General features: G+C 41.9%; 1 protein-coding gene across 10 annotated transcripts in view; it reads left to right on the top strand.

Moving 5' to 3' along the window:
- The window catches only part of ACACA (acetyl-CoA carboxylase alpha), a 148,031-nt gene that overhangs the window by 18,596 nt on the left and 112,263 nt on the right, over positions 1 to 17,172 (top strand). For 9 of the 10 annotated variants that reach the window (XM_040577878.1, XM_040577902.1, XM_040577891.1 and 6 more), the window contains 5 exons: positions 512 to 764; positions 14,068 to 14,200; positions 14,825 to 14,963; positions 15,198 to 15,307; positions 16,329 to 16,410. In XM_040577878.1, coding sequence (XP_040433812.1) covers positions 538 to 764; positions 14,068 to 14,200; positions 14,825 to 14,963; positions 15,198 to 15,307; positions 16,329 to 16,410 — 691 coding nt within the window. In that variant the 5' untranslated portion in view covers positions 512 to 537. Of the gene's footprint in view, positions 1 to 511; positions 765 to 10,375; positions 10,625 to 14,067; positions 14,201 to 14,824; positions 14,964 to 15,197; positions 15,308 to 16,328; positions 16,411 to 17,172 lie in introns of those variants that run through there. The other variant, XM_040577913.1, reaches the window with a different exon arrangement.

Here is a 17,172-nt window from a genome sequence, read left to right as displayed (position 1 = left end):
TCATTTGAATAGCAGTAAATAATGCTTTGTGCAGTACCTAACACAATGAGTCCCAGCATTCAGATACTGTTGAAATACAAATTTTTAATCCCAGAATTACGGAACGGCTGAGGTTGGAAAGGCTCTGGAGATCATCTAGTCCAACCCCCTGCTTAAGCAGGGTCAGCTAGAGCAGATTGCACAGGACCAGTCAGGTTTTAGATTTCTAGTCATGCATTTATATGGGATTTTTTTTTAAGTGACTATTGCAGCTTTGTTAAACGAATAGGTTCTGCAACAGATCAGAATGACCAGCTGTTTTGACCTCATAGATCTTGTGCAAACAGACAAGTCATTGATTATAGCAGTTGTAACTATTCTTGATCCTGGATGCCTATCTGGGCTCAGCTATGATGCTTTAACATTGCATTTCCTATCAGAAGTGAACCTTACTTTGCCCTCTTCTTTGTCCTGCAATGGCAGGTATTAACCTCAGGCTTTGGGTTTTTTTGCTTTCTTTTGCTCCTTACAGTGCTGAGAGCCCAATTTGTAGGAGCCATGGAAGAGTCTTCCCAACCTGCTAAACCCCTGGAGATGAACCCTCATTCTCGCTTTATTATTGGCTCTGTGTCAGAGGATAACTCAGAAGATGAGACGAGCTCCTTGGTGAAACTGGATCTGCTAGAGGAGAAAGAGAGGTCTTTGTCGCCTGTATCTGTCTGCTCGGATTCCCTTTCAGATCTAGGACTTCCTAATGCTCAAGATGGCCTGGCAAGTCATATGAGGTATGGGTAAAATAGTATTTGGATTCAGTCTTCAGCCTTTTTGCTCCATCCATTCCAAAAATAACCCAAAGATTCAACTTTATATTCAGGTTTGGCTTTATACGTTTTTGTTGTGCCAAGACATCTTTCGGCAGTCTAAGTGACATCTTGTATTTTTATCTGTATCAAAACCTTCTGTTTTCCATTGGTTTTAATGACATATCTGTGCCTAAATTCCTTAAGCATCTTTCAGACATCTCAGCTGTTGAGTGTTGCGGTGGACTTGCTTATACTGCCCGTCTCTTGTCCCGGTTCTCAGAAAATTGAAACGTATTGACTGGGGTCTTTGAAATTTTCATTTGTGTACGTCTTTTAGCTGGGCCATGTTTGTTCAGAACAAGGATGTTACTTGCTTTTTGTTTCGGTATGGGGTTTCTGCTTTACATGAAGCAAAGAACTGGCAGTACCTCTGGGTAAGATCAGTGACTCCATATTGCCTGAAATGTTTTTTGTTTTGGATGGAGAAAATTTTATTGGTGGTTAAATAAAAGATTGGTATCCTGCAAGAGGGTAATAAGACAAGACTAATATGGTTGGTCTCATGGCTGGGAGAAGGGCTGCTTCATTCCTACTCCAAATTCTTTGATGGCCAGAGTGGCTCAAATAAGCTATGAAGCTGGGCTTTTGAGGTTGTGGTGTTAACATTTCCTTGCCAAAAGGCCACTTTTATTTTTAGTGTTGCTGATTTGCATACCACTAGTGGGATGTGCCCACTAGTGTTTTTCTTTGTTACAGGCTAGGTATCTTCTACTTTTCAGTGTGTGTACAGATCACAGTTTCTCGGTGTCTGATCGGTCTTGCTTCACTCTTCCATGTCCCCTTCATTTGTGTCCTATATTTCAGGAGGTGTAGTGCCCAGACCTGTACACAGGACTGTACCTGAGGCCCTGTCAGTGCTGGGTAGAGTGAGGAGGTATTGTACATGGGGAGCCAGCAGTCTGTGAACAATTGCCACACTGAATATTGATAAAGTTATCTTTTACTAGGTGTGATATTTGCACTTGCCACTACTGAATTGCAGCAACTCTTTTCAGGTTACTTTGCCACCTTGTCAAATTCCTTTAGAATTAGACTCTTGATTCCAGAGCATCTTCAGTCATTCCTAGTATGATGGTAAGCTCATAATTAATAAATTTAAAAATAAAATGTTAGTGTTGGTGTTGGAATGGATCCTTGCCAAAGCCCTTCTTTTTACATCCTTCCAGTTTAATAGAACTCACCATCATCTGAATTTCCGATTACCTGCAGTTTGTGCTTGTTCTATTTATGAAAACATAGTTTTGGACAGTGTTAGAAGTCTTCGTAACATCCAAATTTACTACAGCAATTGACAGTCCCCTATTTGCAAGCCTTTTTAGCATGTAAGGAAGGAAATAAAATGCGTTTTTTTTTTTAGGAAAGTTTTGTCCCTGACATCTTCCAACTGGATGTAACTTACTACCTTTTTTGTTTGCTAGTTCCTTACAAATAAGTTGTGACTCTTCTGCTGCCTTTTGGCCTTGGGTTCTCCCAGCAGATCCTGCCAGTGGTCAGAGCCAAATCTAGAAGAACCTTCGCTTGATTTGCTCTTTCTGCCTGCCTTTTGAAAAGGTGTCATCCCATTCCAGGAACATACAGGACAGTCTGAATCCCACTATAGCTTTTACTGAACAATCCCTCACTTTACTTTTTTATTTTTGAAGAAATGGTCAGTTCCAAAAAGGTTTCTGGCTTTTATTGACCCGTAGTAGGTATTTACACGGTCAGGTAATCCTTTCAATTTGTTCTTCTGTTTCGCTGATTTCTTTGCTTGTGCAGAATAAGGAATATTAATCTGGCCTTTTATTGGTGGTTCTTTAGGAAGACAGCCTCTGAAAACAAATAGTAGCAGACTCTTTGTGCTGGGACAGAAGGGGGATAGTAGTCTGTACTTTACAGAGTAGTTATGGTCACGCTGATGGACATGTTTAACCAGTTGGCTCTAATATAACAGATGTAAAAATCTCAAAGCAAATTTGAAGGGGATTACCTTTCCAAGGACTGCCAGTTATAATTTGGCAGCACAAAAGGTTAGTCTGAAGCAGGAAAAGATCTAGCCCTGTAACTGTATATATATTTTAGGAACAGAAGAAACTGGTTAAACACATAACCATTAGTGTGGAAATAGACAATAGGAGAGCAAGAAAATCAAGCAACTTCTAGGACACTCTCTGGCATCGGAGAGCTATAATGCAATAGGTGCGCAACCTTGAGCACCTCTGTTGTAACTTGCTTACTTTGGCACTCTCTTTTGAGGGTACTTGACTTTCAGTTAAATTAGAGGGAAATGCCAATTTAAATAAAAAAGTTACAGCATTATGGCCTGTTTTTCTAAGATAAAGTAACATGAATTGAAATAGTTTTCCAGGATGGTAGTCCCTTTCATCAAAAGATTTCCAGATGATGTTTACAGATGGAGAAACTGAGAGAAAGACAAGTTCAACAACTTGCCTGAAGTCAATCTGTGACAGTGAGTTAATGGAACACAGTTATTCTTGCTTCTAGCTTCCTTTTGGTAGTCACAAAGGTACCACACTTTCTCAAGTGACAGAGATAAATTCATGGGGAGTTCTGTATAGTTTGACTAGTGGGTCAGACAAGGTGCAGGTCCAGGGTAGTGTATCTTTTTGAAAAAGTTGCCAAATTTTGAATTTAAAAAAAAAATATTGAAAAAGTTCCCATTTGCTGGTTAGTTTCATACAGGAAATGGTCAGGTAGAGATAGCTTGTCTTTCAGGTGGGGGGCTTTGCTGCAGAGAAGTCCTTCTTAGACAACAGTCTAAAATCCAGAATTTAGTCAGCTGAGTAAAGGAATGTGAGTGTACCTGTAGTAACAGGCATTGCTGCTGCCCTCTTGCTGTTAGACCCCCATAAAAAGTGATGGCATGTTGCCAGTTCATGAAGCATAGGCCTTTCCCTACACTGGCTTCAGTACCTGAGATTTGCCAGTCTCCTGTCTAAGCTGGAAAGCATTGCTGAGAGCCTTACCATTGGACGGCGTTGTGACATCTAATCGATATATCCTGACCCAGCTATCGGTACTCTGTATGCCAACTCATGTTTCTTTATTTGACCATGCAGAATGCATGTGCTGTGTTGTTCCATCTATCACCTTATTGATCTTGTGTTTATGCTGTTGCTAAAGACAGTTTTGCTGGGACAGGTTGTACAATATAGGCTTCCATACTACTAGAGATCTATGAAAACCTTTGATTGTGCCAGTTGGCTGCTACTATATAGGATTGAGAAAGCCACGCAGTGATAATGAACTTTAAATTGGTGTGTGGAACATCAGTGCTCAGCAGAAATTGTGTGTTGGAAAAGTAACCACGTAGTTCTTTTCTTGCTTGTAGTTGTGCTTTGTTTGAAGAGTATCAGTAATAAAAATCATGTAAATGCCTTCCTCACTCTCATGGTTATAGCATCTAACGTTGGAAACAAGCTTCCTTGAAGAAAATACTCTACTTGTGTACAGTTTACATCAACAAAATCTACTCTTTGTTGCATTTTGTACCTTTATGTAATAAACCCAAGCATGTAATTTTTTCTTAATCTTTTTGCTTCCAGGTGTAACTGTGTTGTCTTTGAGTTCAGAAATTTCCATCAGCACTTCCAACCACAGGAAGCAGCCCTGCTGGGATACAGTTTTTGCTGTAGTGTAGTGAGCGGTTAGGCAGTTGCGATGCTGCTCTCTGAAGTTTTAGTGGTAAATTAAGTAGGTTGGAAAATACTTTGGGTCTGTTTCTTTTGTTTAATAAATTGTTCTTGACTATTGCTGAATTTAATTCCTAACTTCAAAGATGGTATCTTGGTATCACATTCTTGTTTAAAATAGAGTAAATCCTGTGTGTCTTCTGGTTTTGTAAGTAATGAAATAGGTGTACAGAGTTGCCTGATAATCCACTTGCATCAATTGGAAGCAAAATTTTTTGAAGTACCTCAGCTGTTACCTCTGATACTAAGCTACAGAGACTTTAGCCCTTAGCACCTAATGCTATTTGGACTTCCCAGTAAATAGTCTAAATAAATTATTGAGATGCTTAAGAAGAACTAATAATCTATTAAAGTGATTTTGGAAGAATGCCCAAATTCTAGCCTAGACAGTAGTTTGTTGAGTATGCCCAGACTGGCCCTGGGACAGAGTGCCTGCTTAGAAACCAGTTGTAGAGCAATTGCACAGGAGTACTGAAGGTAACAAAGGATCCTTTTGAGCTTGTTCTGAATTTTAAAAAATTCCTTTCCAGTCCAACTCTTTGTGGTTAGGAGGTAACATTATAGAGCATTGGTCTTGTAAAACTCTTAAGTGCCGCTTTAGTGTCTGCAAGGCTGATGCTTTTACTGCTGCGTTCAAGACCGGTCCAGCTGCATCAAAAGGGATTTCTCCTTTGCTGAAGTGATTGCTTCCTGTTCGAGGCTTTCTGCTGGAGTTGAAGGCTGCTCCTCTTGCTCTGCTGCTTGTGCTATCAGTTGCTGTGGAGGTTTACTTGCATGGGTTTGTGTCTCGTGGACCAGAAGGCCTCTATTGAAACTGGAATGGCGTGCTGCTTGCTGAGACATTTTTATTTGCATATGATCAATTGCTATTGGCTCAGCAGATGAGGAGAGCGATACTGTTGCATGTTTCTTCAGGTTACTGAAATAAAGCTGTGCATCTTCAAGGAACCCCTACAAAACAAAGGATTTAGTTCCTTGTTAGCTGCCAGCGAGTGATGTTGTGATTTATATTTTGAACTTCATCCACCTGGAGTGAAAAGTTGAATTTCCTCCTGTATCTGTTGAAAAAGAGGAAGCTTGTAAGGTGTTTTGGGTTCCTAGCTGTTTCTGGTTGTACTGATAACCTGTGAATTACAACTTTTTTCTTCTCTGAAAGCTACTCTGTTCAGTGAACAGATAGACTCTAAAGGACTCTGATTCTGCGTACCTTTCAAAAGTAGCATTCTTCTTATTTTGGTGTGACCGGTGTTTTCCTCCCTTTGACCTCAGTTAACATGGGAAATGTCATCTCTAAATTCAGTAATTTGTAGGGAGATTTTGCAGAGATCAGCTGGCTGAGATACCACAGCAGTGACAATGTCTCCTAGTTGCTTATCTGATATTTCTAATTGGAAAGATAATGAAGTATGCTTTGTCCCTATCGGAATACTTTAGGGCCGCCTCCTGTATTTTGCTGAGTGCCCTTGCTTTTCACTCAGATTGGGACATGTAGCAAAGGCATTCGAAGACAAGCGCTTTTGTAGAATCCCCTGTCAGCCTAGTGCTTGTATCTTCAGTGACCACAGGAAAAGCTGTCGGTGACTGTAGGCTCGCAACAAATCTGGGAAAAGAGGAAGTGTCATTAAACCTATTGTAGGTAGGGAAAGCAAAGTCTTTAGGCTAGGGAGTAATTTGGATCTCTTGACTCTGTATCTACCCCATTATTTCTGGTTGTTAAAAAAGGTACAGTCTCTTGTTCATGTAGATGAGATCTGTTCAACAGTTGAATTTTGTCAAAGAGCACTGGGAAGGCTCCTTGCCAAAGGCTTCAGTTCTGCTCTCTTCTCAGTTGCAGAACTGTCTTTTACTGTTGTTAATAACTTTTATCTTGGTGGCAGGGCTTGACCTGGAGTGTGTTAGGCCGTTGCTACGGGAACATGTGGAATTTTGTACTTCGTGAGGATGTAAAAGTAAAGATCTTTCAGTACTTTGTGATTTTAGGAACTGGAGGACAGCTATCAATGTTATTTAACTTTAGCTATTTATTTGGATTGACATTTGGATTTACTGGGTATTTTTGAGGAGTGAAAACCTGGTGCCATGGGTCTAAGCAGGAAGGGCACAATGGAGAAATGGGTTGTGAAAGATAAATTTGAAGGAGGAGGAAGGGGCTTGGGGCATGTGGAAAGCTAGAGGCTAGTCAAGCGTGAGACTCATAAAGTTGAGTGCAGAATACCTTGGAAAGAACAGTCAAAGGGAGTGGGGTATGTTGAAGAGCCTCAGGTCTGAAGTGGTTTTGATCATAGTATGTTAGAGTGTGTGATCCGGAGGAGCTCAGTGAGCTCTAAATCACTTGGTTCCCTCCCATAATTACAGCTGTGATGTTGCTTTGGAACTTGCAAGGAACATGAGTGATTTGGTGTGTGCATCGTGTGGGTATGGTCCAGTTTGAAATGCACATGGCATGGCAGATAAAAAGCCAGGTGTGTGGTTTAGGAAAAGAAAATACCTGACAAACAAGTGTCTCAGCACTTGAAATCTGCAGCTGTTGCAGCTGTTGGTACTTGGTTATTTGAGAGGAAGAATCCTAGCAGCTTGTGCCAGTTTGAGCTCCGTAGTTTTGGAACCAAAGTTACTGCTTTAGGCTAAAGACCTGCCTTGATGGCTGTTCAAAATCTGTGTGAGCATGAAAGTCAATTTACTTAGCCAGGCAGTAGGGAGAGGGTTGGTTTTGGGTTTTTGTGCTGCATCCATTATTTAATTTCCTGAAATCCTTAGGCTTGATCCTTTGTCAGAGCTACACAGAGTTTCTTTCTTACTTTAGTTAGTTATAGGTTGAAGCACTGCATTCAAGCTGACTGTTCTGTCTCTTTAAAATTGCAGGCAAAACCTGTCTTTGAGTAAGTCCAGATTGCTGCCTCCCAGTGCCTATTACCAGAGACATAGTGAACTGTTTACTCCGGCTGCAGAATTCTGCATTGCTTGCCGGACTACAAATATGCTTGCTCTTTCTCTCTGCCTTTTTGTGAAATAGGTTGCAAGGGCAGATCTAAAATTGGAGCAGATCTTAGGGATGCTTCAGCTGCCTTGAGTCTTACCACCCAGATCAAATACATGTTTGCATCAGCACTTACATATTTACAAAACAGAAAGCCCAAATTGATGATCAGAGCTGCCCTCTCTTCACACCCTTTACAGGCCAAATCTGGAGGAAAAAAACCCACCGTTCTCGGTGTGTGTGTGTGTGCGTGTGTGTATGTGCTGCAGTCTTCTTAAGGCTGCCTTTCAAACAAGCCAGCTAATGCATCACTGCCTTTGGAATAAACTGCTACGTCACTGATAGCACTTGGCATGTTACAGTGCTGGGATCAATGCAGGCTCCTAGCTGCGATGTGCGTCAGGTATGTGTCTGTAATGAATGCTTTTTTTCTTGGAGGCTAGAACAAGAGAACCGCGCAGGCTTTCCTTTTGTCTAACAGCAGGCCTGGGGTCTGAAGAGGGGGATGGTTTTCATATGATGTTTGCCATTTGGGTTCTGAGTAGTATTATGTTTGGGAAATGAGCTTTGTGGAGTCTGTGTGTTTGATGGTAAGTATTGTATCAGAATGACACATCCTTGTGTAGCGTGTTTTTGTAGGGATGTTGCAGCAAATCGTGTCCATTGATTTCATAGCAGTGAATTCAGCTGGTAGAAGGCACAATGAATATTTTTAACCAGTGCTGAAGCTGCTCCTCTAACATGAAGCTGCGTGTATATGTAGGATTTGCTTCCTTGTGGCTACAATGGTCAGAAACTGTTTGGATTGGGTCTGTGAGTGGCGTTTTTTGGAGAACAGGAAACCATTTTCATAAAACCTGAGAAGTGAAATTTCAATTATACTATGAGATGCTAATCTTGAATTGGGATCAAAAACTGAGGAAATCTAATGGAACCACAAATCATGCAAGTGCTTTATTTTGAAAATGATGGAACATGCCATTTAAATGCTTCATGAAATACGTATCCAGTAGAGTCACTGAAAGTCTGTTGGGTTTTGCTGGTCTCACATAGTGATGACCAGAAGAGAAAGTGACACATTTTTATCAAGCAGAGCCTGTAGGTTTGTGATTCTCAACCCTTATGATGGCTTGTTCGGAACTGGTGAAATGGTGAGTTAGTGGTAGCCTCCCTGCAGAGATGAAGGGAAGTAGGAGCCTGGAGGACCTGGGAGAGCTGACTTCCGTGGCCGGAGTCGTGTGTGCTGGATGTGGGAGGCAGGGACTTTGAGTTTGTTCCGGTGGGCTGGAAGCAGGGATCTGTGTCACACCCGGGTAAGATGAGAGGCCTCTCAAGATAGAGCCAGTGCTGGAAAATATTTCAAGATAAGTTGTGGGTTTTTTTTTACATACTTCTGTTTTTAAAATTAATTAAATGGGAAATTTCTGGTGTACTTCACAGTTGGGTAGTTTGAGTAGCTCTTTAAGGAGGAAAAAAGGCTGACAGGTGAGAGAGGCATTTAGTTATTGGGTAGATATATAATGCTGGATGGTTTTTTTGTTTAAACTGTTCTTTCCCTGGTATTTCTTGTCTCTGCTGTGTAGTGAAGTGATTTATTTCCAGTTTGACTGCTGCCTTCACTGCCACAGTGTGTCGCTGTCCCCTTTAGCCTTCTGCTGGCAACGCTTGAAGAAATTGGATATGCACAGAATTGTTTGCCTGCAGTTTATCAGACACATGGCACTTGCTGTTGGTCGTTGCTCCTATCGCCTGTACTGTTCTTAGTTCCCTGTCTCCTGCCATGACCTCACCTTGCCTGTCAGGGCTCAAGGTTGCATACTGTCCTCATGTTAATGTGACACTTTTTCTCTGGCTATTTGTTCCTTTTTTTGAGTGATCCTCTCCTGGGTGATTGCATGGCTTTTGCTCATACTCTTGGGATGTTTGTGCATCAGATAATAGCAATGCTACCTGGATATGGCCCTACACCAGGACAGACCCAAATGTCGTGACATTTGAAAATGTAATCCAGTTGCTGTGTCTAGTTCCAGTCCAGATTTGATCATCACTGCGTCGCTGCAGTCATTGCCTTTGCTTATCCAGTCCCTGCCCCCAAATTTGCAATTTATGTTTTTGCATGTGCTCAATACTGAGTAAACACTCTGCTTCCTTTCTCCAGTGATGTTATTGGACCCTGCAGTACTTTAGCACTTTGCTTGTGAGGGTATTTATTCTTACAGCACTTGGAGTGATCTCATGTCCATTTTTTAGGTGGAGAAACAGAGGCACAGAAAAGTGACTTGTCCAGGGTCTCCCAGCTTCCAAGCTGGCATCCAGTGTGACCTGTTGTCTCATGTCTGGATCACCACTATGCTCTGTGTGCCTGTATGAACAGTGGCACTCACTTTCTTTGCTGCAGCCCTGGAAATGCTTTCCTTGTCACCTTTCCGTTCCTCCTGAAAATGTGGTATTAAATCCTACATGTTTATTGAATTCTTCATGCAAAATGGCCCCTGTAGTTACTCCTTTGCTTGCTCTTGCAAAAGTAGCTGCTGCTGAGGTGCTTGCCTGCTCCCGGCGCAGTCATGCAGCCAGCAGTGCAGAGTTCCTCAGGATGCTGATGCTGCACATGGGGAAGCTGTGCAGTCTCCGTTTGCTTGTGTGTCCCCAGTTGTGGGGAGCATGAACTGGGGCTGGCCATTGCTGGGCACAGCCACCGTGCGTCGTGTGGGCTGCAGCACTGGTGCTGTGCGTTAAGCCTGATTACATAACCTGTAGATAATTTTCTCTCTTTCCTGATCAGCTGCTTTCCTCTGAATGCAGAAGAGGGAAGCTGCTACCCTCTGTGCATGCTGCGTCACAGGAAGAGTGACTGAGAGGGGTGGTGTAATGCAAGGGACAAAGGTTAAAAGATTGAAGCAATCTGGGGAATGCCACTGCACAGCCGCATGAGTGCAAGAGGCTCTGTGCAGCTTTCTCCTGCTGGATTTTGAGCTGCAGTATTGAAAAAAATCAAATAGCAGCTACACTAGACCAGTCGTAAGCAAGCCCGAAAGCTCTTAATTCCTTCACTGAGACAGCATGGAGGATTCTGCAGAGCAGAATCAGGAAATGAGATATCACATGCTGCAAAGGTAAGAATTACAGATATGATTGTCTTCTCATAGCAGCGACTGTTTTGGAGTGAGGCAGCTGGGCACTCTGTACTGGAGTTGCATACTGATGTTTTTCCACATTAATTTTATCCTCTGAAACCTTGCCAGTTACTGTGAGCTATCTGTGCATGCAGTCTGTAAGAAAGATGCTAAAATACATCTTAATTGGGGGATCAGTGTTTAAAAAGTTTGAGATTCTGCACAACTTCTAACCTCTGTAAACTCTGAAGGACAGATGAGGATTCTGAAAGTTCCTGTGTAACAAAACACTGCGGTTGTGATCTGGTGATTAATAGGGATGACTGTTACTAACTCAGCATTTATTCTGTTTTGTTTAGAGATTTGTTTCTTCCTGCTGCCCAACTTCTACCTCATCTTACCCTGCAAAAAAAGAAGAAAACCCAAACAGCAACCCCCCCCTCCCTTCTGTTTTGATTTTAATGTGCAGCCTGTGGTTATTAGTAAATAAACTTAATGTTCTTTGTATGCTTACTGTCACAAATCAACTGAACTATACTTGCTTATAAACAAGTGTTTGTGCACTCTTCTGGTTGATAAACCTTTGGTTTTTTTGACATTTTATCTGTAGCAGTATCTTTATGTGCATAGTAATTTCAACTTGGCAGGATAGTTCATATTCATACACGCTCACAGATTCTGACCCCAAGATTTTTCCTTTTTCTGTTTTTGTTGAGACTGCTCTCAGTAAACCTGCAATGAATAAACCTGTCTCACTTTTTAGACTGTGCTCCTTCCTTGCCATGCCATTGATACTGACCCTCTTTAAATACAAGTAGAAATTCAGCCTTAACTACAGCTTTCTTCTTTTCCTTGCCTGTTGGCTCCTGCCCTTGACTTCCTGGGCAGAGATTATCACAGAGCAGTTTGTGAACTCCTGTTCATAGGAATAGGTTTTAAATTCACTAACAATGTCCACCTCTGAAAGTGCAGCTCACTGGAAGGAGGGAAAGTACACAGAGGAAGAACCTTTGCACGCTTAAGTTGTTCTTAGGCTCTTCTCTGGATATCAGCTGGCAGCTCTTCCTTGAGATAAGTTACTAGACTGGATATACTTCGGGATGACCTAGTACAGCCATTTATATGTCCCAGAATATCACTGGGAGATAGGCATCTGGTTTTTACCATGATTTAAAATCCTGTATTTCCCATTATCTTTACTTCTCCCAGTCTTGGCTTCATGGATCGCTTCAAAGTCTCTCTTTGCTGTGCTTAGAACAGGTTTTCACTTCCCAGTTAAGCTTAATGTTTGCAAGACTGTAACTTGAAGTTCTCCACCAGCATGGCCATTTGTCATGGGAATATCTCATGTGTGAGAGAGAAAGATCGATGTGTTAACACAGAACACAGGGTCTGAATTTCAAGTGCTGTAAATATGCTTTCTTGCTGTTCTGGAAATCCTCACAAAGTCAGGGTTGTGCCACAGCAGGATGTCACAGCCGAACTAGATGGTGTGTGTGTGAAGGCAGAGAGGAAGGGGAAGATCCTCTCCATCTTATGTGTGGTAGATAAACGCGTCTTTATGGTCAGATCTGGGCACTGATCTTGCCTTATCTGAAAGATCACCCTTTGTTCTAGCACAGTTCTTGGTTGGTTATATCAGGATTTGGCATTTACCTTTTGGAACAGGTTGTGCTAGATGGCATGGATCAAGATCCTTTTTGTTGATGTGTACTGCAAAGCACAGTGTAGTCTGTGTTAGCACCGTGATTTTTCACAGGAAAGATGCATAAGAGAAGAATCTGGATTTAAACTAGATACAGTTTGTTCAAGGCTTCTTTCATAAGAACATTTTCTAGTCAAAATACTGGTCTGTGGTGTTACTATGCTCCTGAAGAAGAGCTAAGGAGGGTCTGCATTCCAGATGGATAACTCTTCATAGCCATAACGTATTTATGAGGGAATGTGAGGGTGGGGGTCTGTGTGTTTCCTCTCAGGCTGTCACCAAGTACCTCTTAACAGCAGCTCATTTAAACCAGGATGCTCCACAGGGCAGTGAACCTCACAGGTACAGCTCTTCGGCTACCTGACCTTTCTTGCTGGCTGTGTTTATAAAAGGAGACTTCTAGATGCTGTGCACGGCTTGGCTTGTCCTTGGATTGGTTTTCCCTTCATGTCCTCCCCGAGCAACTCCAGTTGCTTTCTACCATGTCCCATCCCATTTCCCAGGGGAGTTGCTCAATGGTAGCAGTGCTTCAGCAGCTGATTAGGCCAGAGGGTTCTGATGGGTTTCCATGGCCAAAGGGCAGCTAGCAGGGCCCCTGTGGCTCCTGGGGACAGATGCTACCAGTTACACAGCTGCTCAAATGGTATTGATCCCCTTGGTCGCTGGTCTTTCCAAAGCATTGAGTAGTTTTTAAAATAACTTCCTAATACTCATCTCTCCTTCCTACAGAAAGGTTCTGTAATCCTGTGTGGTGGCAGGGGTAAGGGCTTCAGTGTGTTCATGGGAAAGGAACCTGTTACGAAAAGCATACTAAATACAGAAGGAAAAATGGGCAAACTGCGGGGTGACCCGAGAGATAAAGCTTCAGGGGCTTTAAAATAAAAAGTATCTTGCTATTTCCCCAGTCATGCTGCACTATGGTAGACAACACAGTGTGAAGAGTAGGTCTTTGTTTTTCTGTTGAGTTTCATCTCACAATATCAGTTTTGTGAATTTTAGCAAATCAAGTGCTGTAGTGCTTGTAAAAGCAAAGGGTGATTTATGCATATGTTACTTCTGTGGAAGCTGAAGCCTAAGAAAGGGAAGTGACTGTCCCCTTCCCACACAGAAAAGCAGTGGCAGAACACGGCATTGATCTTGTCAGACACAAAACTGGCTTTCGCTGTTTGTGGTAGAACTAACGTGACTGATTTGTCCTCTAGCTCTCAGAAATTTTGAGGAAGACATGAAAGATTGGATGGTGGAAAATTCTTGCAAAATGATTTCAAGTAGCCAGTCACAGTCTCTAGTTTGCAGCTGGAGATGTGTTTGCTGTGGTTCCCCATGGGATTTCCCTACAGATTCTGATCTTGGTAGCTTGTTTTACCAAAGCCAGAAAACTTTGTTGTCATTTTCCAGCTTTCCTAGATGAATTGAAAGCAGTGTGGTGGAGCATTGTTGTTCTGTGTTGGGCTGCAATATACAGTGAACGTGTTTACCAATTTCTGTATTAGCAGAACTGGAATTTCTCCAGATAACCTAGCTTTTGCAGAGAGATAATGGAAAGGCAGTTAAAACCCAGTCATCCCTGGAAAAGCTGAAGACCAGGCCGTGGTGATCTGGAGGCAGGGAGTGATTCTGCTTGTCTGCTTGGGGAGTATGGTCAAGGGGAACTTTACAAATTATTCACATAGCTTTTTCTATTTGTGTACATCTGCACTGCCAAGTTGCCTTTTTTTTCTGTCTCCCACAACTTTAGGCCCAGTATGTCTGGTTTACACCTTGTAAAGCAAGGCCGGGACAGGAAGAAAGTTGATGTGCAGCGGGATTTCACTGTGGCTTCTCCAGCAGAATTTGTTACGCGTTTTGGAGGGAATAAAGTTATTGAAAAGGTAAGTTACTTTAGCGTATTGCATTTTGTTCCCTTCTCTTGAGCTATGACCTCTCTCTGTATAAGGCTGTACATTGCAGATATCAAAATATTAATATTCCTGAATTTGAATGTTGTACTTTGGCCTGTCATCGTTGTTTTTCCATTTTATTTTATATGCAATAAATAAGGATCTCATTGCTCTAGATTAGTGTGACAGAAAAAAATTTCTGAGTGAGCTAGAGCAATTCTGCTGATAGAGAATGATTTATAGACAGATGTAACAAAAGTAGACTGGAAAAAACACTAAGAAATGTATTTAAAATTACATAATCATTTAATGGATGAGGTCCCATCCTTTCAGGTACCATAAGTTTTAGCCGCTCATTATGCGTATTCTCATGTGTCCTTCTGCTCTTTAATCCAAACAAAGCATAATGCATTAAAATCGTTATGGTGGAGCAAGAGCTGTTTTCTAAATTGACTGATGGGCCATTAAATGTTCTTGCTGGATTGAATGCTGGCTAACAAAACTGCATAGCCCCAAAACTGGGTGAAGAGTCTGCAGAGAAAAAACTGTTTTCATTATCATTTCGTGTTTTGTGCTATTTAGACTGTATTTCATCCCTGCTTCTAACGTACTCAGGTCCTGATAGCAAATAATGGCATTGCAGCAGTGAAATGCATGAGGTCCATCCGGCGGTGGTCCTACGAGATGTTTCGAAATGAGCGAGCAATCAGATTTGTTGTCATGGTGACTCCTGAGGATCTGAAGGCAAATGCAGGTGAGCTGCGAAGGCCAGTGAAGGTGCACAGCCCACTCCTTGCACAGGGATGTGTGTCCACAGGGATACAAGAGGTGCAGTGTGGGTATCCACTGCATCACCTACCGTTCTGTCAAGTAACAGAGTTCTCTGGAAGAAGGTTAAGTACTTCCAGTACTGTAGATTTAGTGAGTTATAGACCAAGTACCGTTTATTAGATTTGCAATCTAAATGGGACCTTCTTTGTGTTTACAGAGTATATTAAAATGGCAGATCACTACGTCCCAGTTCCAGGAGGAACAAACAACAACAACTATGCAAATGTGGAACTCATTCTTGATATTGCTAAGCGGATTCCAGTGCAGGTGAGAAGTGTCAAAGATAGTTTTTGAAACAGGAGGTAACACCGAGCAATCTTCTCTCCTTAAATAATGAGTTGTATCTGGGGAGAAAGACAGGTCAAAGAAATTGAAATTGCCAACCTATACTGTCACCAAAAGGCAAGCGTATTACAATGCAGTGGATTTTCCAGTATGAATGTCTGCATGAGATGCAAAGCTCCTGTCATGGTTTAACCCCAGCTGGTGACAAAGTGCCACAGAGCTGCTTGCTCACACCCTGCTGAGAGATGGGGAGGAGTATTGGGAAGGAATGTAAAACTCAAGAGTTGAGATAAGAACATTTTAGTAATTGAAATAAAATAAAATAAAACCAATTATAATGAAAAGGAGGGAGAAGGGGAAAGGAACAAAATCCAAAGGGAAGGAAGAAAAGGAAACAAGGGATGCACAATGCAGTTGCTCACCACCCACTGACTGGAGCCCCAGCCACCCCCCCAGTTTGTATACAGAGCAGGACATTCTGTGGTATGGAATATCCCTTTGGCTAGTTTGGGTCAGCTGTCCTGGCTGTGTCCCCTTCCAGTTTCTTGTGCCCCTCCAGCCCCCTCGCTGGCAAGGTCTGAGAAACTGAAAAGTCCTTGACTTAGTGTACTAACATTACCTAGCAACAACTAAAAAATCAGTGTGTTATCAATATTGCTCTCAGACCAAATCCAAAACACAGCACTGCACCAGCTACTAAGAAGAAAATTAACTATATCCCAGCTGAAACCAAGACAGATCCTTCCACCTTTTCACTTCCATACACTTAGTTCCTTTTCAACAGTTTGCTGCGGCAGCCTTCTTTGACTTGTCTACAAGATGCAAAACTAGCCCTTTAAACTAAGCACACGGCGTAGTTCAGGAGGCTGGTCTGGCTTATGACTGTTATGAGGCTGTTTTCAGTGAGGAAAAGAAAGACTTGAAGTATCTGCATGCTTTCTATTTCTGCTCACATGCTTCTTTTACTAAAACAAAGAGTGAATTATGTTATTTTCTTCTGCAGGCTGTGTGGGCTGGCTGGGGCCATGCATCTGAGAACCCAAAACTTCCAGACCTTCTCCACAAAAATGGCATTGCTTTCATGGGTGAGGAGATATAGTTCTGATCTAATGTCTAGTCCTTATTTTAAAATGTGTAGGTTTAGTGATGTAGAAAATGCTGAGCCTAAGAGTGCCGTGACGTATGGTTTACAAGTGCAAGATTGATGATAAGTTCTTTACAGTAGTCAGAGCAACAGACTATGCTGTCTAACAGTTGGCTGTCTTCAGCCATCGAGACTAAGGAAACTAGGTAAGCTTTGGACATATGCTGGAAAATAATTCTTGTACAGGAGAATTGGCAAGTTCTCCAACATATCTTTGAATATCATGAGATACAAAATCAGAAAAGATTCCTGTTCAAGCAGATGTTTCAAAAGCTGAATGTCCCTTTGAAGAGGGTGTTTGTAGTTCAGTTTTATGGAAAGAGTGGAGTTTTATGTAGACAGTACACGAAGTTTGTGATCTAGTTAGCACTGTAGTTAACCAAGTGCTGGAGATGTTTAATGCAGTAAGCCTCATCTCCTGAACCACATGGATCTGAATATTGGATAAGGTTTTGGACACATGCAGTATTTATCACAAGTCCATCTTTAGTTTTAAAAGTCATGGTCTGAACATAGCCTGAGGATAGCTGTACCAGGACTTCTGGCATATCTTTTTGTCTATAGTGTGTTGAGCCATAACCACAGAAATACTTTGGACCTTTGAAGAGGAGTGGATTTAAAAGCTGTATTTTAATTCCAGTTTAAATCTCTTACCAATCATACACTACAGCCCCATGTGAGCCACGTTTCAAATAAAATCAGA

The sequence above is a fragment of the Falco naumanni genome, chromosome 1 (assembly GCF_017639655.2).
Source record: "Falco naumanni isolate bFalNau1 chromosome 1, bFalNau1.pat, whole genome shotgun sequence".
NCBI classification, from domain to species: Eukaryota; Metazoa; Chordata; class Aves; order Falconiformes; family Falconidae; genus Falco; species Falco naumanni.
The sequence above is the reverse complement of the archived record's forward strand: the minus strand, read 5'-3'. Positions and strand labels throughout refer to the sequence as shown.